At 41.6% G+C, this 22,954-nt stretch overlaps 1 protein-coding gene across 1 annotated transcript; it reads left to right on the plus strand.

Moving 5' to 3' along the window:
- The first annotated feature begins 82 nt into the window (after window positions 1-82).
- On the plus strand, window positions 83-15,982 carry nsun2 (NOP2/Sun RNA methyltransferase 2). Its single transcript, XM_008295170.1, has 19 exons — window positions 83-286; window positions 1,819-1,976; window positions 2,487-2,591; window positions 2,666-2,771; window positions 4,099-4,170; window positions 4,342-4,426; window positions 4,530-4,722; window positions 5,322-5,396; window positions 5,554-5,684; window positions 7,981-8,054; window positions 8,134-8,264; window positions 10,092-10,188; window positions 10,408-10,625; window positions 10,979-11,071; window positions 11,163-11,298; window positions 13,009-13,089; window positions 13,647-13,785; window positions 15,099-15,138; window positions 15,256-15,982. Exons 1-19 carry the CDS (start codon window positions 218-220, stop codon window positions 15,572-15,574), a joined length of 2,322 nt encoding a protein of 773 aa, XP_008293392.1. The 5' UTR covers window positions 83-217; the 3' UTR covers window positions 15,575-15,982.
- Window positions 15,983-22,954: the final 6,972 nt, after the last annotated feature.

Genomic DNA, 22,954 nt, shown 5'->3' on the forward strand with positions numbered 1-22,954 from the left:
AAATGGCCCCGAAGATGTTTTACTTTCGTTCAGGCACATTTCGCGGCCACCTCGGAGGGGTCCTGCTTCACGTGCGTCAGAGGCAGCACGCTCCGAGGAAACACAGCGCAGCGGCTCATCTCATTGACTTTTTATCCGAGTTATAGGACGCTTTTCTCCGCTTCCATCCACCACGCTTTTCCGCAGACTTTTCTCCAGAGTTGTCTGCTATTCCAAAATGGGGAAAAGAAGCAGACAGAGGCAGAAAAACCAGAGTGCTGCCGGCAGGGACGACAGAGACAAGGCTGTAAGACTCGTACTTCTGCTGCAGCAAACCTTGCTAATGTTAGGTGCTTAGCCAGGCCACGTATAAACATTCAGTACAAGCGACAGGAGATTGTTGACCACAGGAATGTTTTGTCGTTGGTTATCTGTACTGTAGTTGTGCAGTCATGCTGCTGAGACACAGCTACAACACCAGAAAGCTTTGCTGTTAGCTACCGGTGATGTGGCTAGTTTCAAAGCCATGTGTGACCCCCTCCCATTAGTCACCTGTAGTGTAAGGTGTTGTTAGGATCTTGACACGTTGGGGGTTTAGCTTCATCCAGAGATCTCTAGATTTTAACCTGATTATTGCACCACTTTGTAGTTATTTCACTGTAAAGTGAATTTAAGATGTGAGACACTGCTCTGCGCACAGTATGGTCAGTCCAGTGGTTTTTATAACTGTGTGTCTTTAAATAGGTCTGATTTATGTTCATTTATAGGTATACTCATATGTAAAGGTGTACCTTGTACACCTGGTACATTTAATGTGTACATCAAGATGTGAGGAAGTGTAAAGTTCACTTGGCTTTTGTTTTGTTCTGCGTTTATAATGTTTTCTGTTTTCTTGTATATGTAATTCTGTTGGACACTTGGAAGAATAGCTGTGGCTTTGCTGTAGCTTAATAAACTAAACTAAACCTTGTGACAAAAATGTTTGCAAATGACTGAGCTGAACCAGAGCTACCAGTTTTAGCTTCCAGGTTGTTATTACTCTGTAACAGGAGGACGAGATGCAGGTGGAAAAAGTTTACCCACAAAGTAATAATAATCAGACCACATTGGCTGTCTGCGTTGCTGATAAATACGCACTAAAACTTCAGTTCACGCTTAGCCTGACTTGTTTTAATAACAGCAACAGGAGACAACTGTTTTTCCACATCCTCCTTTTCTTTTTGGAAGGGCTTCTTGCATCTGAGGCCGTCCATTCTTGCCTTAGTGAATTTGTTCACTGGCAAGCTCTGTACACCGGTACAGATCATATGTATGCTCATACAAAATGAGCAAGTGCCAAGTAGTTTAAGGTAGATCTGCTGCTTAAATGACCCACACGCTGTTTGAGTTTTTGGTCAACAATATCATCTTACATTTGAGGGCTTTTATGCCTGATAAGAATAATAGGTGAATGATCAGTAGCTATTAATATAATATTTGCAGCTGTAGCTTATGAAGCGACCATGGAGACAAGAGGCAGGCATGTGTACAACAAAAAAAATCTAAATGTTATTGAAATAAGTACTGCATGTTTTCCAAGCTGAATTGAACATCAGACTGTACTAAAATGTAACTGGTTTTATGCAGTTTTCTCTCATTTTTTTTTACTCCTCCTTCAAGCAAAAATTAATTAAATTATCAGATTTGTAAGTGACAAGTTACGTAGCATTTTATCATACCAAAGACTACAGCTGCATTGACCAGTAGAGGATTTTCCCGTTATATCTGTACACAAATGCAGTCATAAAATAATCAGATGTGATCCTCGCCACATCCTCATCATGCGTCCATGTGTTGCAGGGCTGGGGAGCTGGCTACGCTGACATTGTCAAGGAGAACAAGCTGTTCGAGCACTACTACAAGGAGCAGGGCCTGGTGCCTGAGGAAGAGTTCGAACAGTTCATGGACGCAATGAGGGAACCGCTTCCTGCAACCATCCGCATCACTGGATACAAGAGGTGAGGTGGACAGACTTGGATTTCTCTCGTTCATGCTCAAAATTGTGCCAGAGGTTGTCCATTTCATGGGCCACTTACTGGCAAGTGCATACACCTCATAGGTTGTTATTCAAGGTTTTTATGATTTAGTAAGGTTAGTAGTACATGACAGCTGTTATTTTTGAATTCCCACTTTTCAGGGTAAGGAAAACACATAATAAAAAAAAGACTGAATATAAATGTTTAGCTGCGGTGGATATTGAAACCTGGTTATTCGTCTTTAATCACTTATGCTTTTGAGCAGTGCCTTTAATGACACTTCATCAGACAGCAGCAAATGATGATAGAGAAATCATATATGAAAGAATAAGGCAGAAATAAAAGCTTACCCGTTGAAATAAACTCTAGAGTTTCAGCTGAAAAAGGACAACAGTAGGCTAAATTAGTCATATCATGTTGAATCACTGCTGCCTGATGACAATATTTCTAGCTACATAAAGCCAATCTCTCCACGCTTATGTCTTGTTCCAGCCATGCCAAGGAGATCCTTCACTGTCTGAAGGAAAAATACTTCAAGGACATCCAGGAGGTGGATATCGATGGGCAGAAGATAGAAGCTCCACAAGCTCTCAGCTGGTAATAAATGTCACGTGATTTGCCCAACACTAAAAAGACAAAACAGATTCAAACTCAGTATGTGTTCTCTCCAGGTATCCCGATGAGCAGGCCTGGCACACCAACATGAGCAGGAAGATCATCAGGAAGTCTCCTCTGCTGGAGAAGTTCCACCAGTTTTTGGTCAGCGAAACTGAATCAGTGAGTCAAACAGAAAATAAACCAGACCGGCCCGCGGTTTAATACTGGCTGAGTTCATCAGAGTTTTTGCTTCTGTCTCATCTCACTGTGGGCTCATTTTCACTGCAATATAAAGTCCTGCACTTCTATGGAAATGGCACAACCATGGCTAGGAGGAGAGTGAACTTTTGAGATTGTTAAAAAGAAGGGAATAAAAGTAGAATTTCTTTGATTATTCATTTTACAAATTCAAAAACAAATGGAATAACCGTGTTTAACATTTTTCAAAGTGGTGTTACCAATATAGGAAAAAATGGGTTCTCCACTCACTATAGATTATAAACTAAAGAAATGTTTGTAAAGTCTACAAACTAGCCATTTTTTCCCAGTACTTGGACATGGAGATATTTCCCATGCAGAACGTATCTTCCAACAACTTGCTCCCCTGTCACCTCACCAATTTTGAGCCACGGTTAATCTATTTTATTGCTCAAGTATGTTTTATTTTCGACTTCATGTAAATGTGTTAATGTATGTGTCTCCCCTCTGCTCTGTCTAAACACAGCCTGCAGTTCAGCCAAATAATCACAGAATGTTTGTCACATGACTGTTGGTTGCAGATGAAGCACTAGTGGCTTCTCCATGTGCAGAATGTTTAGATTTTCTTTGCACGATCTGATGCAATTAGGCTGCAGGGTGGTGCAGTTGGTAGCACTGTTGCCTCGCAGCAAGAAGGTTGCCGGTTCGCGTCCCAGTGGGGACATCGGAATCTTTCTGCGTGGAGTTTGTATGTTCTCCCCGTGCAGCGTGGGTTCTCTGTGGGTTCTCCAGCTTCCTCCCACAAGTCCAAAAACATGTAGAGGTTAATTGGTGATTCTAAATTGTCCATAGATGTGAATGTGAGTGTGCTTGGTTGTCTGTCTCTAAGTGTAGCCCTGTGATAGGCTGGTGACCTGTCCAGGGTGTCCCCTGCCTTCACCCTGAGTCGGCTGGGATAGACTCCAGCCCCCTGCGACCCTAGTGAGGATTAAGCGGTGTAGATGATGGATGGATGATGCAATTAGTTTCTTAGTGGCCAGTTTTTTTTGTTTTTTTTTTAATGAGACCCAATTTTGATGAAATGTCACAATTTTGAAAAAACATGCCACAGACGATTTGTTCACAAACGGGCAGAAAGCTGAAAATCCAGCTCTGCTAAATGGTGTAATTTATATGGTTTTTACGCTTATTTTGAAGACAACATGCCTCTCAAACCCACTGATGTGTTTTGGTGTTCAGACGGCTAAAGCAAAATGTCAGAAGTCATCAGATGCAAAGAGATGAGTCTAAACTTTGTTTGTCCTTGCAGGGTAACATCAGCCGACAGGAAGCTGTCAGCATGATCCCTCCTCTGCTCCTGAAGATTGAGCCCCATCACAAGGTAAAAACACCGGCCTTTTTAGAGGTTAAAAATAGCAGATCTGACAGTGCTTAATGCATTTTCTATTTTTTTTCTCCCTTGTGCCTCCTTCTAAAAAGCTTTCTTTGTGCATGGAGAGCAAGAAAAAAAAAATATGCATTGCACTTTTGACATGCGTGGATGTCTGTGCAGATCTTGGACATGTGTGCAGCTCCAGGGTCGAAGACCGCACAGCTGATCGAGATGCTCCACGCCGACATGGACGTGCCATTCCCAGGTAACAGAAACACATTCAGAACTGAGAATGCTGTCATGATCACGGCTTTCTGCATCTTTCGCATCAGCTGAATGTCGGTTTAATCTACACCTCCACTCTTCAGAGGGCTTCGTCATCGCCAATGACGTGGACAACAAGCGCTGCTACTTACTTGTGCACCAGGCCAAGCGTCTCAACAGCCCATGCATCATGGTTGTCAACCACGATGCCTCCTGCATTCCCACGCTCCACATAGACTCAGATGGCAAGAAGGACATCCTCTTCTATGACCGCATCCTGTGCGACGTCCCCTGCAGGTCAGCAAATGCACCTGGATTGCGTTGGCACCACTGATGGGGAGAGTCAGGGTTTGGAAGCTGCAACAGAAAAAAACTATATGGCTGAGCTCTGCTGCATGTGTGGGTGTTTGACTGGAGAGGAGATTTTGTGTGACAGATGGAGATGTGGCTTCACCCTGTCTGTCAAATACATAATGTCTTAAAACTCCCTAAAAGTGGCTTTTAATAATGTCTTGGTTTCCTTCGGATTTCACTATAGTGGTAACACATGCAGCCACATCCTTCTTCCCTTGAATTCTAGCATCATTTTGTGGCCAAAACAGAACTGCATTAGTTTGCAAATGCTGCCTGAGTTTGGCCAGCTCGAGCGCTGAAGCCAGGAGGCCCCTGCCAAACACAACATAGGGAGAGGGAGGGGAGGGAAAGCAGTAATGAAGACAGAGGGAGGCAGGCAGCAGTGATGTGAGCAGTCAGCTAAAGCGCAGCGTTTAGACAGTTTGTGCTTTGCAGACATTTTCGCCCTGTGAGAAGTGTCGGGGATCTCTGGTGGTTTCAGTGCCTCGGGCCAAACCGGGGATGTGTCTGACTGGTGCTGCTGTCTGCTCTGTGTTGTGCAGTGGGGACGGCACCATGAGGAAGAACATAGATGTGTGGAAGAAATGGACGACCAGCAACAGCCTGCACCTCCACGGGTGAGTGTGCTCGTACTTATGCGACAAAACAGGAATTCCTGCACTCGTGTGGTAGACCAAATTGACTGAACAACAGGGGAATGGAGTGTGTTCTTTTGGTGCTAATTAAAAAAGTTGGCAGCGTTACAGAGTGTGTGTGTGCGCATGTGCTCACCAGGCTCCAGCTGCGGATCGCAGTGCGCGGCGTTGAACAGCTGGCTGTGGGAGGGAGGATGGTCTACTCCACCTGTTCACTCAACCCTATAGAGGACGAAGCTGTCATAGCAGCACTGCTGGAGAAGAGTGAAGGTAACGAACACAAACCAACTCTCACAGGGTTATACATTATGTGTTCAACATTTATTTCACAACTCTTGGTTGTTTTATGCGTTCCAGTATTTATTTTTAATCTGTTACTCAAAGGATTCTTTATGAGTAGTATGTTTCCTCCACGTCTTTTGTTCAGTCTTCCGTATATTAAACTCAAAGTCAACCCAACACATGTCTGCGTTTTGTGGAGGTCATATGGCTTGACAACAACACATCCACTTGAGATATCAGATTCAGAAAATCTAAAATATCAGAAGACACAAGTTGCAGTCTAAAAGTAAAAACATCATGAGTGAAAGAAAGATGCAACAGAGAATTCATCAAGATTTAAGAAAAGACAACGACAGTGCAAAGAGAATCCAACTAAAACATTTCAATTCCTCTGATGCATAACTACAATGTTTAGGGCTGCAGCTAACAGTTCTTTATAAAATGTAAAAAGCAAACAATGTTCACCTTATCTTATTGTTCTAGTCTTACTCAAGGCATGTAGATTGCAGGTATAAGCCTGCCACTGGCTGCACGTTTCACGCTATATCTACATGTTCCCATTTCAACAAATCCCATCACTTCAGGAAATGAAAACCTCCAGGCAGCAGCCGACCATTTAGACGATATAAGTCTTAATAAGGATTTGGATCGTGCAGTAAGGCAGCACTGGTAGTTTTTTGTTTAGGTTTTTTTCTTTGGTAAATTATCACTTTTAATGACGCCGCTTGTCCCTTTTCATTCAACCAAAACTAATACTCCGTCATCATTTTGAGTGAACGCTGTTGCTGCATCCTTGACTTAATTCTGCACAATACGGTTGTGATTAGTTGAAAGAGCGTTTCTTTCCTCTACAGCAGGATGATAGAGGTGCAGCTGTGTGAGCCTACATAAAGCACTAGAAAGCAATGCACTTCACACTGGAGATCCTTTTTGATACCATTATTTAAAAAAATAAATAAAAGCCTCAAACAATTATTTAGCATTCATCACAAATGATTAATAAACTTATAGATTTGTGATTTGTTGGCCAACAAGTTGACAATCACAAACTAAAAGTAGGTTTTTATCAGACTTATTAAAGCACAAACTCATATCTTTTGATTGCACAAAGCTAATGTGGGAAAGGTTTGGTTTGATCGTACAACATTCTGATATTTATCTACCGTGGTGTCTGAAAGTATGTTGTTTTGAGAGAATCTTCTACAGTTCTGTAGGAATATGACCTAAAACATTATCACATTTCCCCAGTAATTAAAAGTAAATAACAAGAAACCAATAAAAGAAACGCGATAAAGATGTTTCCTGGCTCAGACTAGGTCTTTAGGGGGTGACTATGCACAGTATTAACCATGATCAGTCCATTTGCAGTAAAGGCAATGATTCTGTTACTTGACAGAAATCTAAGAGTTTTTATTCTATTTCAGACCATTTGACAAACGACTACCGTGCTTGAGTAAATTAATTCTTATGATATTCCTTTGATGGTACAAGAACCTCTCTGGGGAACGCCAAATATGCAGAACGAAACCTGCATTGGTTTTAGGAAAAAGTCCCAATGCTACGTATCTGGGAAAAGTATGTGAACCCCGAGAATAACCATTTAATTGAAGGTGATTAGAATTAGAGTCAGATGTTTTCAGTCCATCCAGTGACAATCAGGTGTGAGTGGAGGTGCTGTTTTAATAAAAGAACAGGGATCTATCAAAGTCTCAGCTTCACAACACGTCTGTGGAGGTGTACCCCGGCACAAACAAAAAGAATAAAAAAGAGTTGATGAAACACATCGGGATGGACAATGTTACAAAAGCATCTTCACAAAACCACTGCTCGAGTTTGGACTCCACAAATCCACACTCAGACAAATTCAGGACCACGTTTATGTCCCCAGGAGTGGTTGACAATGACGACCACTTCACAGTTACTTCTAAACAACTAACGGTTTCTCTCACCTTGGCTAGTGTTCCAGTTCATGAGAACACTGAACACCAAAGGTCTGCATACTTTTGCCAGTCTCAGATATATAATAATGGATCATTTTCCTCAATAGATAAAATCACCAATTTGTTTTATTGGCTTTTTAGGACTTGGGTGAAAATGTTAAGGTCATATTTTATGCAGAAATAAAGGTTCACAAACTTGAAAATACTATATGACAAACTAATCTATACTAAAACCCTGCATGCTTGACAGTTTAAATATTTCACAAGAAAATGACGTAGAATTGTAGCCACTTGCTTTTTTTTTTACTGCCAAGTTGTAATTTCTCTTTCTTTCACGGCGCCAGGAGCTTTGGAGCTCGCCGACAGCTCAGCTGACCTGCCAGGGCTGAAGTGGATGCCTGGCGTCACGTCCTGGAAGGTACAATCTTTGGGCCCTCAGTTTTACTGAACTGTGTCTGTCAGTGTCCTGACTTCAGATTGCGAACTTTCCCGTCTAGCTGATGACCAAAGACGGCCAGTGGTTCTCCGACTGGTCCGAGGTTCCGAGCAGTCGTCACACACAGATCCGCCCCACCATGTTCCCGCCGAAGGACTCAGAGAAGCTGGCTGGCATGCATCTGGAGAGATGGTAGGTACACACACACACACACACACACACACACACACACACACATAGAGCTGTCGCAGAGGGTGATTGTAAAGCTAGTCTTTCCATCTTAATAAAAATGTCCCCTTTCTCTCAAGATATTGATTACTATTTGTACTGTGCAGATACTTTCCCCCTAAACCCTCGTCTTAATGTTTCCTCATCTATTAGCGTTTTCTTTTTTTTTTTAAAATAAGGTACATATACTTTTGTTTCAGAATATGCACAGAACCATTTTTTGTGGGATTTTGAAGAACCTTAACTTAACACAGTAGCGCAGAAAAAGAGGGAAAAATACACAAACACAGCACCAGGATGACAGGATCATGTTTAAGTTCCAAGTGTTGGCTGTATACAGTAAAATGTTGTTAATTTGGTGCCACACCGTCCAGTCCAGAGGGGTCTACAGTATTCAAGACTGCCATGTTTTAATATATCCCTCAACATTGTCATAAAGGTTGTAGATCAGGAGGGAGTTTACTCAATACCTTCTTATACCAATCATTCACTGCAGGCCTGCCTTTCTTGCTACATACATACATTTGAGGTTTTTCTTTAAATTGTCCACTTTAACTGCCAAAAACCTGATAACACCAAGTCATATTCAGTCAAGTTAACCACCTTATCCTTCGCTTCTCTCAAAAAGTTTTGTGTTATTGGCACAGATGTGCATACATGCCCATTTCTGAGTCTGTGTAAAACATTTAGGATTTAAAACATTGCTTTCATGTGACAAAAAAAAAATTCTGCAACTTTTTGGATGAACTTCAGGTTGCAGCAAAACGGAGATAAAAAAAGAGAGATTGAGAGGAAGATAAAACATGCATGATCAATAAAATAAACGCAACACAGTTGAAAAGCATGCAAGCAAGTTTAAAGCAAGTTGTTGGAAAGATACCTCGAGCATGGTGAAATGTTTTTCCAGGGTTTCGGTGCAAAGTAGTGGGAAGAATGCCTGATTTATAAACATGTACATTTAGGTAGTGAAACTGCCTATCAGTAGCATGTGGAGCCCCTATCTTTTTCCAGTATTTGTAGCATCTGTAGGCCCTTGGAAAGAATATTATACACATAGATTCTAATAAATAAACAAATCAAAGAAATTCAACTTTAATTTTTTGTATTATATCTGTATGGCACTGTAACCGAGGTATACTTCACAAACGAATTTCTGAGTTGTAGCCATGGCTGTGCTGGACTCCATGGAGGAGCAGGACTTTATATTGCAGCGAAAAAAGAGCACAAAATTAGTGGAGGGGGGGAAAAAAAGCAACTGGAGCAAAACATGCTTGGAATTCAGAGGGTTAAATTGTGTTATTCTATCATTAATGCAGCTCAGAATAGTGTGTGTAATTTCAATAACCAAAGGCCTTTTTCTTTTTTTTTTTATCCATCCATTTTATTGACATGAAAGCAGGAAGGTAGAAGCAAACGCATACTTGCAGCGTTTTCTCTTTTCATTGATGCCAAACTCATTAGCTGAGTAATATGTCTAATTTATACTTCTTTTTTTTTTTGGCAAACCCGTTCCCACCCAGTCTGCATGGCTGCACATACATGAACACACCTGCACTCTGGCATAATAGCAGATGATGTCATTTCTACCCCCACAGCCTCTGCTTTAGTGCTCTCACCAGCCTGGTGTGCTCCAGCAGAGGGCGCTGTTGTCCCACGTTGTCCAAGCACCTCTTATTAAATGCTGAAAAGAAGAAAAAAATCCATCCTTTTTTTTTTTGTTCTCACAGTAGGTGGCACTATAAAACTCCAAGCCATGATTTATGTTTCTGTGTGTCTGTGTTTTAATGCCAGTATGAGGATTCTGCCTCATCACCAGAACACCGGAGGTTTCTTTGTGGCTGTGTTGGTGAAGAAAGCCCCGATGCCTTGGAACAAAAGATACCCCAAGGTACTTCTTCACAAACACACTTAACGGATGAGAGATTTTTATGTCTCACTTGAGGTGGGAAATGGAGCAGACATCTTCCATGTGGGTATGTCTTTTGAACCCCCCTACCCCCTCACAGTACGTCACTCACCTGTTCAGTTTCACTAACCACAGCTGGGACTCCTTCTTTTTCTTCTCTTCTTTGTCCGCTCATCACCCACCCCTCCCCTTCGTCTCCAGCTGAGGAAGGACGTCTCGTCCAGCTCAGCGGCCCAGAGCGAAATCTCCTCGGCGGCCTCGTCACCAGCAGATGCTCCCTGCCTCCTCCCAGAGCGTCCCCTGGAGGAGGTGGAGAAGGGCGGCTCGGAGGGAAAAGTAGACGGGGAGGCAGAGAAGGAGGCGCCCAAAGGAGCGACTCTGGCTCAGGAGGCTGGTGCCAAACAAGAGGGGACGTGTGGGTGAGTCATGCTGGCCTGGCGAGCTAATAAATAAAAGGAAAATTAAAGATCTTGAGCTTTTAGAAATAAAGACAAAAAGACATTTTTGAATAAGAATTTACTCTTTGGATTGACAAACCCATTATTGGTCCTTTAGAAATATGTTTTCTGTAAAAGATCATCCGTCAGGTTGATGATAATTATGTAGTTTATCAATACAAGATGCTGTAAAGTTTGTCTCCTTCTTTTTTTACACTATTGCCATGTGATTTTTTTTATTTTATTTTAACAGCAAACCCAGCTAAATGGATATTTGTAATTTAAGTGAACTAAAGTAAATAATTTGAATCATAAATACCCCTTTCTTCTCTCAGGCCTCCTCCTTCTAAGAAGATGAGGCTGTTTGGGTATAAAGAAGACCCCTTTGTGTTCCTAACTGAGGATGACCCTGTCTTCAACACCATACAGTGAGCGCCTCTTTGTAGTCCATGTTGACATTTTTGCCGTTTGGCCTTTCGGTGTAGCGAAACAATTTTTACCCTGTTTGTTTTTCTTTAGATCTTTTTATGATCTGTCTGGTGACTTCCCCAAGCTCAATGTCCTGACCAGGACCCACGAAGGCAAGAAGAGACACTTGTACATGGTTTCCAAAGAGCTCCGCAACGTGCTGCTCAATAACAGCGAGCGCATGAAGGTGTGTGGGTTTCTGCTTCTTCTTCTTCTCTTCAGGGACAACGTTTTAGATCAGCGCACACTCTGAAAGCCAGGCTGGAGGATGATGATGATGATGAGGATGATGGAGCATTTCAGTCTGATAAAAATAGATGCAACAAATCCATAATCAATTGTTTCCAGGATACAATGTATCTAATATTGATCTGCTTGAAAGGGCATTATGTTTATCTAAGCGCTGATTTATTGGGTTTACATTGAGAGATCAGTTTGTTTTTGCAGTGTGTGTGTGTGTCAGTGTGTGTGTGTGTGTGTGTGTGTCAGCATAAACAGATGGGACTGTCTCCCAAGTCCCTCTGGACCTCCACCCTGTAGCACCTGCACAGGTGGCACTCTGTGTGTGTCTGTGTGAGTGTCTTTTTTTTTTTTTTCTCATCGGCGTTTGATGTTTCTCACTTTTTAGTCATTTTCTCTATCGGCTAAAGTGCACTGAAATATATTCTTGCACATTTGTACAGATTCATTCATTCATTCATACATAGAAATTGAGAAACGGGACCTCTGTCGTTCCTCTGTTTTTTATAACATCTTAAATATCACAAAGAAAATCGATGAAATGGTGTGTTTTTGTCTTTCTGTTTGTGCAAATAGAATATTGTTAAACATCATTTTATCTTGATCTCTTATCAAAATATTACTTAGATTTCCTTCATGCCCTTTAGGTTATAACAGTGTTGGAAGAAACATTTAGATGCTTTATTGAAGTCATAGTACTAATACAGCATTATAAAAATACTCTATTACAAGTAAGTCCTGCATGAAATGTCCTGCTAAAGTAAAAGTGCACAAGTATAGGCAGCAAAATGTAGCTGAGGTAGTAAAGTAAAAGAACTGGTGTTGGTCTCTGATCTATTATTATATCTGACATCATTATATTATTAATGATGAGGCATCGGTGTGTCAGCAGCATGTTACAGGTGAAGCTGCTGCAGGTTTAAATGATTTCATATGCAGTTTTATATACAGGGACAGAAGATAAATCATCACATCATTAATTGAAGAGAAAAATGAAGTTTTGATCCACAAATCTGTTTTCAGATTTAAGACTTTTTTTTCTCTATTTATTGATTTTTTTTTGCTGATGGTGGAGCAGTTCATCACTCAGACATCTGAGTTGTGACACCGACTACACACTGCTTTTTGGAAGAAGCAAAAAACGCACTGGTTTAATCTTCACCCACATTTAAAGTGTGTGTTAAAGCCTCATCTTAAAAGTAACTAAAGCTGTCGGATACATAGTGGAGTAGAAAGTACAATATTTCCTACTAAAATCAAGCCAAAGAGCAAGGTAGCAGAGAATGGAAACACTCAAGCACATTGAAATAAGTAAATGCACTTTTTTTTTCACTACTTCAACTAACAATACAATATTTATAAATGTGTAGTTGGATTTTCCAATGCAAATCACCGACAGTTGCTGCCACCCCCGCTGGGACACCAGAGACCCGCTGCACAGTCTTTTAAGGTCTTATATAGAAGCTGCCTTGAGCAACAGAGTTTGGTATAATTACAAACACATTACCAGTAATACCGCAAGACTACAAGTACAATAATTAGTCACTGACTCTGATTATATTTTCAGAGGTTTAATTTGGCATCATTGTGAACTTTTTTTTTTCTGTACAGAGCCATATGTCAGCCTGCTTTTGTTTATTTATTTTTTGTTTCTCAGGTCATTAACACCGGGGTGAAGGTGTGGTCTCGCAACAGTGATGGCGAGGAGTTTGGCTGTGCCTTCAGACTGGCTCAGGAGGTAACAGACACACACACACACACACACACACACAAAATATGAATTTGTTTGGGCCCAGTTTTTCAGCCAAGCACAATTCATCTGCACACATTAAATCTTCTTCAGTGGAGTGAAAATCATTTTCTGTAAAGCCACTTGTTCTTTGTCGAGCGCAGTCGCATTAATTGAAAGCTGCATTTATCCTGGAATTCTTTCTGAATCTCAGCTGCACGTTTTCACACAACACCCGTAATTCTCTTTTTCTATGCAAATTAAGCCTCATGATGTGAAGTGATGCATGGTGAAATACAAAGCTTATATTTCGAGGACTTCCAACACACTGCGTATTCTTTGAGTGTATAATACATTTAATGTCTTGTGTTCAAACAAAAAATGTCTCCTTGCCATCATTACCGTAGCCGCCACCGAGGCTGAGTAACAAGGGAACCAGACGGCAGAATTCACACTCAAACAAGCTGATAATTAATTCATTTTATATGCACAGTGTCACTGTAAAGAATTCGAATCCATTAGAACGGTTTGCAGATTGTCATCCACGTCTATTCTCTGTCCTGCAGGGTATCTACACTCTACAGCCGTACATTCGCTCCAGGATTATCAGAGTGAGTGTGGAGGACATCAAAGTGCTGCTGACCCAGGAGAACCCGTTCCTCAGCAAACTGGAGGAGGACGCTCACGCTCAGGCCAAGAAAATGGGTACGGTTTCATTCCATAATATTAGACTTATATCCTAACTAAATAGTTACTTCTGGGAGCGCAAAGCTTAAAGATTTTGAGCATTAATATTGCAGCAAACAGTGATCTGCTATATAGAGATAAAGTGGAGTGATGGTTTTGTTGGCAGTGACTGAATTCACAGTCCCTCTTTTCTATGTTTTGGTTGCTACACCAGGCGTGTATTCATGTTAGTGCATGTGAGTCCCTCCCTTTGAACCTGTTGGCCCTTCCTGTGTGGATAAACTGAGGAAAGCCTCCCACACTGCATCAGAAAAATGAAAGTACGGTGTGGTGTTCACGTGGCGCCACAAACACCAAGACAAAGTATTTTATTTCAGCTTTTTACCTAGTTTATGTGCAGTACATTTCAGCTCAGTGTGAGAGTCTCCGCTGTTGTCTTTTGCTGCTTCTCTGCATTAGTGTCGGTGTTTGTGTGTCTTCTCCACACATGCGAACATCGATCCAGTTCACGAGAAGCAGATACAAGATGGACAAAGAAAACTTTAGTTGTTCAGTGTATTTTATCATGCGATGTTGGCTTATGGTTTTGACTGGATTATTATTTTGTTGGCTCTCATGTACTTCTTGTTGTGAAAGAAACGTGAAAGGAGGGCAGAGGTTGAGTCGATGTTTGTTTTGTCTGAGATGTGATATCCACCGATTGTGAAAGTCGCTTTTGTTATTGTTGATACGACCAGACCTCTGACTGATACAAATATTAAACCAGCACAAAGAGTTAAAACAGAATTTAGGGAGGCTGCAGTAGTCTAGCGGAGGAGATTAGTAACCGTAAGAGTCATTGCTCGGCTGGCAACAAGCGAAAGAGGAACATAAATTCTTCAATTATCATCTGAAAAGCTGTACATAGCAAGCTAGGTGAAACATTAAAATCACAGCTACATGATACTGGATTTCTGCTAATATCCAATATGCTGATTTTTTTTTAACTAGTTCTGGCCAGTTGTCGATACCAATATATGCACATGAAGTCTCTCATGTTGTGAAATTAACATATTATCATACCTACCCTTCTCATGATGGACCACCGGCAGATACAGACAGTTCTTTTTTCTAAGTGCTCATTTGCTGGGAACAATTACTCACCTTGTATGTTCAACATGCCATGTTTAGTATTTCAGTGTTCAGCTTGGGCTGATGTGGAGATTCCATTTTAAAGCGTTTATCAGCTGATATCGTTAGCATTGCGCATCATTATTGAAATTGGTTTTGAAAGAATTCGTTGCCACTTCCCAGTCACTCATTGTCTTTGTCCATTGTTGTTCTCTCCACAGGAATGGGTAGCATTGTGCTGAAGTACATTCCAAACCCAAAGTAAGCCATTCGAATATTTTTCAGTGTCTATGTGTGTATCTTATGATGATCATTTTAAGCATAATTAGCAGGGTTTTTGTTTAGCTCTAAAACGTACCGTCACCCTCTGTTTGTCAGTAACCCAGCGGAGCCTCAGTGTCCCATCCAGCTGTGTGGCTGGAGGGGAAAGACGTCCATCCGAGCCTTTGTACCCCGCAACGAGAGGTTTCATTACCTTCGAATGTTAGGTGTGGAGGTCTTCAGAGACAAACAAGGCCTGGGGCAGAAAAGGAAAGATGGAGAAAAGGAGGAGGTAGAGGACGAGGTGGAAAAGGACGCAGAGGAAGAAGAAGAAGGAGCAGGGGAAAATGAGGCAGAGTTGGACTTGGAGAACGGTGATCAAAATGGCTCATCGAAACCAAAGACTGACAGCGGCAGCAAAGCGACTAGTAGCTGAGAATGTAAAGCAGACAATAGAGAGAAGGAGGATTGACTGAAGATGTGCTAGAGCTCCAAGAGCTCTTGACCAGGTCCAAAACCACACTATGTGGCAGAGGAGGGTAATGTGCCTCTTTGGGTATCTCTGTTTGCCACACTGCCAGTGCAGTAGGATTCCCTCTCAGAGATGGACTCCCTTGGGATTTTTCTTTTTTGGATCCCCTCCAGGAGTCCGCTTTTTAGTTAAAAGGCTTGTCTTATTTTATATAGCTGTTTTTGATGTTTTAACAACTGTATGCCACTGAAGAAGTGGCATCAGTATTCTTTCAGTTGCTCATGTTTCGAGATGTTTGTATTAATTGCCAATCTCATTTTCTACCCCTGTAATTAGGCAGAAGTATGGAGCTGATTAAAAGTGTGAACAGTTTTCTGTGTCACTGGTCAAATAACTTCCCTGTAAGATCATTGTGGGCCTGTTGAAGTGTAAAATGCATGCAAAGGGTTGATTAGAACCAAATAGATGCTGATGGTAGCGTGAACCCGTACGGCAGGAGCTGCCAAAGGCTTGCCTTAAGGAGTTTTCACCCCACTTGAAAAACTGAGGCAATATTTACATAACCTACGATTTTAAATGTATAAAAAGTAAAAATGCAAACAAAACAATTCCCTGTTGATGATGCAGCTAAGTCACAGCTAGGATTGGTGGTACAATGCTCACGGTTGATGGATATTGAAGAGTATGGCGTGACCGTTTTCTAAGAAGGGGCTGGTTGTTTTGGTGGTTTGAGTCTGTGCCCATGCTAGCAAGTTTCAAGGCCGTATTTAGGCACAGAGATGCGTAAAGCTAAATGCTAATATCAGCTTGTCAACATGCTTCCAAGGATAACACGAATACGCTGATGTTGAGCAGATAAAATATTCACCATGTTCACAATCTTAGAAAGTAGCTAAAATGATGAGATTGTCATTGGCCTTCCAGGTGTTTGGCAGTGAAGTAACTCATGGAACAAATGAAATGTTTCCCTTCAGGATAGTTCTGGATTAGACAATTAAACCAAAACTTTTAATGCCCCCTTCTGGCAACAAGAGTAATTAAACACTATTACTGTGTATTTATGATGTATGTCGCCATCCGTCGCTTTCTTTTCGGGCTGTAATCTTTCCTCTTAAACACTCGGCCATACTCCAAGTGTGTGTAGCTTACTCCGTCTCCATTGCCACATCTGTTCTCCTTTTGTGCTCTGGCAAGTCAGTCATTGCTGTTTGACATAAAACACATCGCTGCTGGTGTGCTTGTGTCGCCACAGGAACTGGATTTAAAACTGAAGTATACTACAAAACATAGACATGGTGGTGATAGGCCTAATCAGCATTGTGTGGCCTCCTTTGGCATGAGCTTCTATGTAGCCAAGTTGCTATGATTCATCCTGAGGGAGACATGGTTGTATCAAAATTTATGAAAATTTATTAAACGTGTCACTCAAAACCACAAATATTAACTTCATGTTGGTGCTAAAGAAAAATTCATATCCCCCAAGTCTGTACAATACATTGTCTGGGAACCATGAATGTCTACCTACGTTTGTGCTCAACCGTCTAGCCAAGGCGCCGATATTTCAGGTTTCAGTTGACCTGCAGGTGGCGCAAGGATAGAAATCACATTCATAGACTGTATATTAAACATGGGGGCTGCACGATGGTTAGCACCGTCGCCTCCCAGCTGGAAGATCCCTTAGCATCCCAGTAAAGGATTTCTCTGTGTGGAGTTTGCATGTTCTCCCTGTGCAGTGTGGGTTCTCTCCGGGTTCTCCGGGTCCAGAAACATGTTGAGGTTAATTGGTGATTCTGAATTGTCCGAAGGTGTGAATGTGAGTGTGCTTGGTTGTCTGTCTCTAAGTGTAGCCCTGAGATAGACTGGCGACCTGTCCATGGTGTCTCCTGCCTTCACCCTGAGTCAGCTGGGATAGACTCCAGTCCCCCTGCGACCCTAGTGATGATTAAGCGGTGTATAGATAATGGATGGATTGATGGATACAAAACATCAATGTAGCCTCTGGGTCTTAAAAGTAAAGGACATGCCTGAAGCCAGCCTTCTTCCTATTGGTCAGCAGAGGGCTCTGGTTGCAAAAATGAAGTCAGACTGTATTGAAGTGTATCGGTAAATGGTCCTATGTTTTCCCTTGATTTACCACATCAGTGAACATTTTCCTAATATGTTGATGGTCTATGCTATTAGTTTCAAGTGTCCTTCAATACAGCATTAGGTTAATTTAGTAAATTACGGTCCCATTTAGATTGAAATAGTAGATCAAGCAGGGTATGTTTTAGGGTGGGGCTACCTTGTGACTGACAAATCCCTATTACATGGGCATGCACAGTGTCTTTGAGCTCTCAGGAAGATCCACCATTCACTTGTCATTTACAGTTTCAAAAGACAAAGATTGCAACAGCGATAATTAGCCGAAGTGAGAGGTGACATCATGGCTGCTGGCTCCATCTTTTATATCCAATTTATGGCTAGAGAATCACAAAAGTCGTCATAGCTTACCAATGGGGACCATGAGTTCAACTATAGTATTTTTTGCCAGTCCAGTAGTTCGCAACCAAAGTGTTGATCCTACTGATGGACAAAAGAGCCCCAATTCGCTCTGCTGTAAACCCTTTCTTTATGTATGAGACACATGTATTTAAATCGGAGGTCTCATAACCTCAAGGTCGTCCAATTTTCTTACAGAACAATACGTTTAAAATCAAACAATCAAAAACACAAAACTTCCAATGAAAACACATCCACATTCGCTGCATCTTGTCAGCGGTTGCCACGGCAGCTTCACTTCACTAGATGGACGGACATCTCTCCCTCCTGTTTATTATCTAGTCCAGCTGCCATGACAACAGCCGTCATGACAACCAGCCCCCTCACCTCCCTCTGGTGACAGGAGGGAACAGAGGACAGAGGGACCACAGAGAGCATCCTGCACTTTCGTTTTCTTCTCCCAAGTACCTCCTTACTTTCTTCTCTATCCTTTGTTGCCCCTTGTTCCCTCCTTGTTTTTGTTTTTTTCATTTGATCCGTGACCTCAAAAGTGAAAGGCGGTGGGCATTACCATTCAGGAGAGCGGCTGTCATGTCAATTCCCTCGATTGTGGGTATGCGATGACAGCTCTGTTTGTGGGGGCAGAAGGGGACAACGTCTGAGACGAAAGGAGTGAGTGGTTTGGGTATACATGGTAGAGCGGGGAAGTACACCTGTTTGCTTGGGTTTTGTTTTCCTACATTTAGACCAAATTAGGCTGATTACGCAACCTCCGTCACTGCTTATACGATACGGACAGACTGAAATGCTTGAGTGTTGGACAACATGGCTGCGTGAGGTGTTTGAAAAGACAAAAAAAAAAGAGTAAAAGATACTTGAGAGTGTAGCTGAAGTCACAGCGAGGAGGAGAGGAGAGGCTGCTCGTGGAGTCAGTCAAGGATGAACACGGCGAGAAAAACGCTCAATCTTTTCAAGCTGGGTGGAGGATAGCGCACGAAAATGGAAGGAGTTGAAAATGATAAAAAAAAAGCCTCGGGAGGATGAAGTGGGACGAGTGAATGGAGGGTTAGAGAAAGGGTGGCGATGAATAAATTGAATTGGACAGATAGGGAAAGGTTTGGAGATAAGGCAAAAAGTTGTTACTGAGTCACAGGCCTGTCTGCCTGCGTGGGAGTGTGTGTGTGTGTGTTTGAGTTAAGCCAGCGAGCGGATACGTGTGTGTATACTTGAGCTAAGCCTGCCTTTGTGTGGTTAAAGTGTGTGCCGGTTTGTCAGCCTGAGTGATGCCTTCTGCCTTTTAGCTTCAACGTTTACTGCCAACCTACTAATGTTAGTAATGACATCAAGCCTGCTCGGGGACACATGCATTAACTCTTCTCCCCCTTCGTTGTCTGTTGCACCTCCGCTCCTCTCTTCCTCCTGTCTTTTTTGGTTTGTGGTTAAATTTACATCCAGGCCTAACTTTATCCACACTGCTCACGTCTTCTTTCCGTTTTGATTATCTTTCTCCCCGGAAGAGCTTTCTGAAAGCAGCCTCCTAAAGCTCAGACTCTCTAAAATGTTCTCAAACTGTCATCTCAATTTAAGCCGCTGCTTAAAGTCCTCCCTCAATACACCCTTTTTTTTTTTTTATTGGAGCACTGTTGTTCGTCTCCTCTCCGTGTTTGTGTGATACACTGAGCTATCGTAGCAATACAATGTCCCCCTCCTCCCTCCATACACTGAAACTCCAGTTTGTTATATTCCTCCAGCGTCTCCTTCTGGTCTCCTACTTCTGTTTATGAGGTAGATTCACAATGACCTGGGAGAGGCAAGAACGATTTTCAGCTGTCGTAGCCTCAGTTTTGTGCCATCCTGCTTGAATTTGTGTTTATTTGCACGCCATTTACGCCTTTTAGATTATTGTTTTACTTTTACAGTCTGCAAAATCTGGTCCTAAAACCTTCCTCAACCCCAGCAGTTATTTTGGAATTTAATAAAAGCTTTACAGAACAGTCATAAGTCACGACCAAATTGTGTTACGGGGCTGTGCTCTCTGGCTGGTGTTTATCCTCCCCTTTATCAAAGTGATGCATCTGTTAGGTCTTTCCTTGTTTAGAACACAAAACCAGTGTACAGTTCAACCATTCTTGACCTGGAAAACACCTGCATCTAACTTCAGATGCGTAAAGAAATCAACAAATGAATTAAAACGACAGACTTATTGACTTATTTTTTTAATTAATGATGTAATAATGTTTGTAAAGACGGACTTGAGAGGCTTTGAGAGAGATTTTTCACAACGCTGCAACACAAATATTCACCTATTAACTGTGTAAAACCTTTAGAAAAAGTGGTTCAATCACAACAGCAGTGTAATAAATACCAAAGTTGGTGAATTAGCTGCTGCAGAAAGTCTAGCTATCAAAAGGATTTTATAAATTTCTATCACCGCCATACGGAGATTGAATATTGAACTTTGGCATCTATCGGTGGCCACAAACACGACCTCTAAAATGTACTGTAGTATCGCTACAGACTGGGTCTCGTGGATAAAAGCAACACATGATGTGACATCGGACCTCTGGGCTCAGACGTGTCGGCCACCCACAACTCAAAAAATCTCCATCCAGACGTGTGTTATTTAGCACCGTTTCAAAAATAATCTCCATGCGTACTAATACTCTTGAAAAAGCGTCTGAACTCGGGGGTTGGTTGCTTTGATACTTTAAAAAAAGAAAATGCTATGGAGGAAGTACAGCAATAGAAAAATGTGAGACCAGAGACTTCCCTCACTGTGGAACAGCTGCAAGCATCGACAACAAAGTCAGCAACGCCTGTGATTCATTATCCGTGTTGAATTAACCACTGGTAGTCATGGATGATGTCTTTGTTTTCTCCCAGAAAGACAGTCACATGATTGGAGCGTGACGAATCGGGGATAGACGCTATTAAGATCCAGACAGAAAGCAAACATGGGTGTCTCTGATTTGAAACTAAAACAAGTTCTGTTTCCAAAAGTCTCCGTTTGAGGATTCCTGAGAAGCCGGAGTCGTGCGGATGCTGCATAGCAGAAGAAACAAAAATGAATCATGTGGCTGTAGCCTGTGAAACCCAAACAGAAAGTAGGTGGCGACACTTGAAGTTGTTTTGAGTTGCTTTTTTGCATGTTCCTCTCATCGCAGCCTCATGCCTTGTGGTTGTTTTGCATCTTTTCGTAGCTCTTCTAAAAGAAATGTTGACAGTCATTTTAAACTTCTAAGAGGCTCTGGACCCCCCTCTGGGCCTAGTAGGTCCACTCAGTAATCCTTCCATGGCCAGATGTATAAACGCTTATGTATTACTACAACATGACACTGTATTATAATATTCAGTTTACTAAAAAGTTACTACGCCTTAATAGCTTATTTAATCCAGCTTTGCATTGTGACTTCTTAATTTAAAATGCAAGGCTCTGAGTTTAAACCTTTCTGAGTGGAGTTTGCATGTGTAGATCTTCCAGTCCAAAGACATACATGGAAGGATAGATGTTGATTCTACATTAGCAGTAGGTGCAGGCATCAAGCTCTCATTTAGCGTCAGTCGCTCCCAGCCACCTTGCGACCTCCCACAGGGTGAGGCACATATAGCTAATGGATGTATATAACTTCATACATTATTAGACATTTTATCCCTCACCAGCCATTAAAAATAAGAATCCACAGTCTCACCAAGACAATATGAAAATCATTATAAACTGAGGTAACTCCCATCCATGTGCATCACATCCACAGCATGTCAGTCAAACAATACCAGCATCACATCAGGCAGCAGTGCATTATTACCAGTGATACCAATATGTAATGTTGCTGCAGTAAAATATATGACAACAGAGAAACAGGTGAAGGAATATCGTTAAGTAAGATAAAGATAATAAATCAGTCTTACCTAAAGATGTCATGTTAAACTTCCTTGTTGTTTGGATGTGATGAATCAAGTTCAACCAATCCTGATTCATTCTAAGCATACGGCTGAAATACACTGCTGCCCATGAAGTTGGAATAATATATATATATATTTACCTCTTCTCATGAAATGATTGACAATGCAATTTATTCTTGATAAAGTGTATATCTTCTCAAAATTTTATAGATATCACAATATACATACAATACATATCACAGTAAAAAATTAAACCACAATTAACTTTTGCAAACTGTGTTTTCAGGCTTAAACTAAATTGTTGGTACTGAAAAATAGGATTAAGGGTTCTGTTTCAGTTTTTCAGCCTTGGTTAATTTAACAAGAAAAACATATTCGAGGGGATTTCTGTCCAATATTACTCTTTCAAATGTCACTCAGTCACTAATATTGAGTACGGCCACCCCTGACGTAGATCAATGTGTTAAGACATCGTGGCACACTGTCCACAAGCTTGTTGATGGTGTGAATGAGCAGAGCATCCCACTCCCAATGTCAGCATCTGTTTCACTTGGTAACTGGGACTCAGCATGTAATCATTGCACCTGGTCAAACGTGAATACTGATGTGTATAAATAGAAATGAAAAGAGGAATGTGTCTGAAAACAAAAATTATTCCAACTTTGTGTACCAACACGTGACAACACTGGTACCTTTTCCAGCTGTTTGGCTCCAAACTGTAGCTGTAACTGTTGCTGGTTTCTTTCACTTTCGAAAACCACAGAGGAGAGATGCAGATCCAGCTGAGCCACATGTTTCATCCACAGTTCAGGAGTACAAATGTGCAGACAAAACACATTTCTTTCTTTTATATATATACATTGCATGTATTTTTTTTTCCTTTTGCATAAATACATCTTTACATAATTTGTTAATATTACTTGGTTTCAAACATCAGCAGAGACGTGTCCCCAGAGCCCCCCC

This window comes from Stegastes partitus, unplaced genomic scaffold (genome assembly GCF_000690725.1).
Source record: "Stegastes partitus isolate 25-593 unplaced genomic scaffold, Stegastes_partitus-1.0.2 Scaffold1026, whole genome shotgun sequence".
NCBI lineage: Eukaryota > Metazoa > Chordata > Actinopteri > Pomacentridae > Stegastes > Stegastes partitus.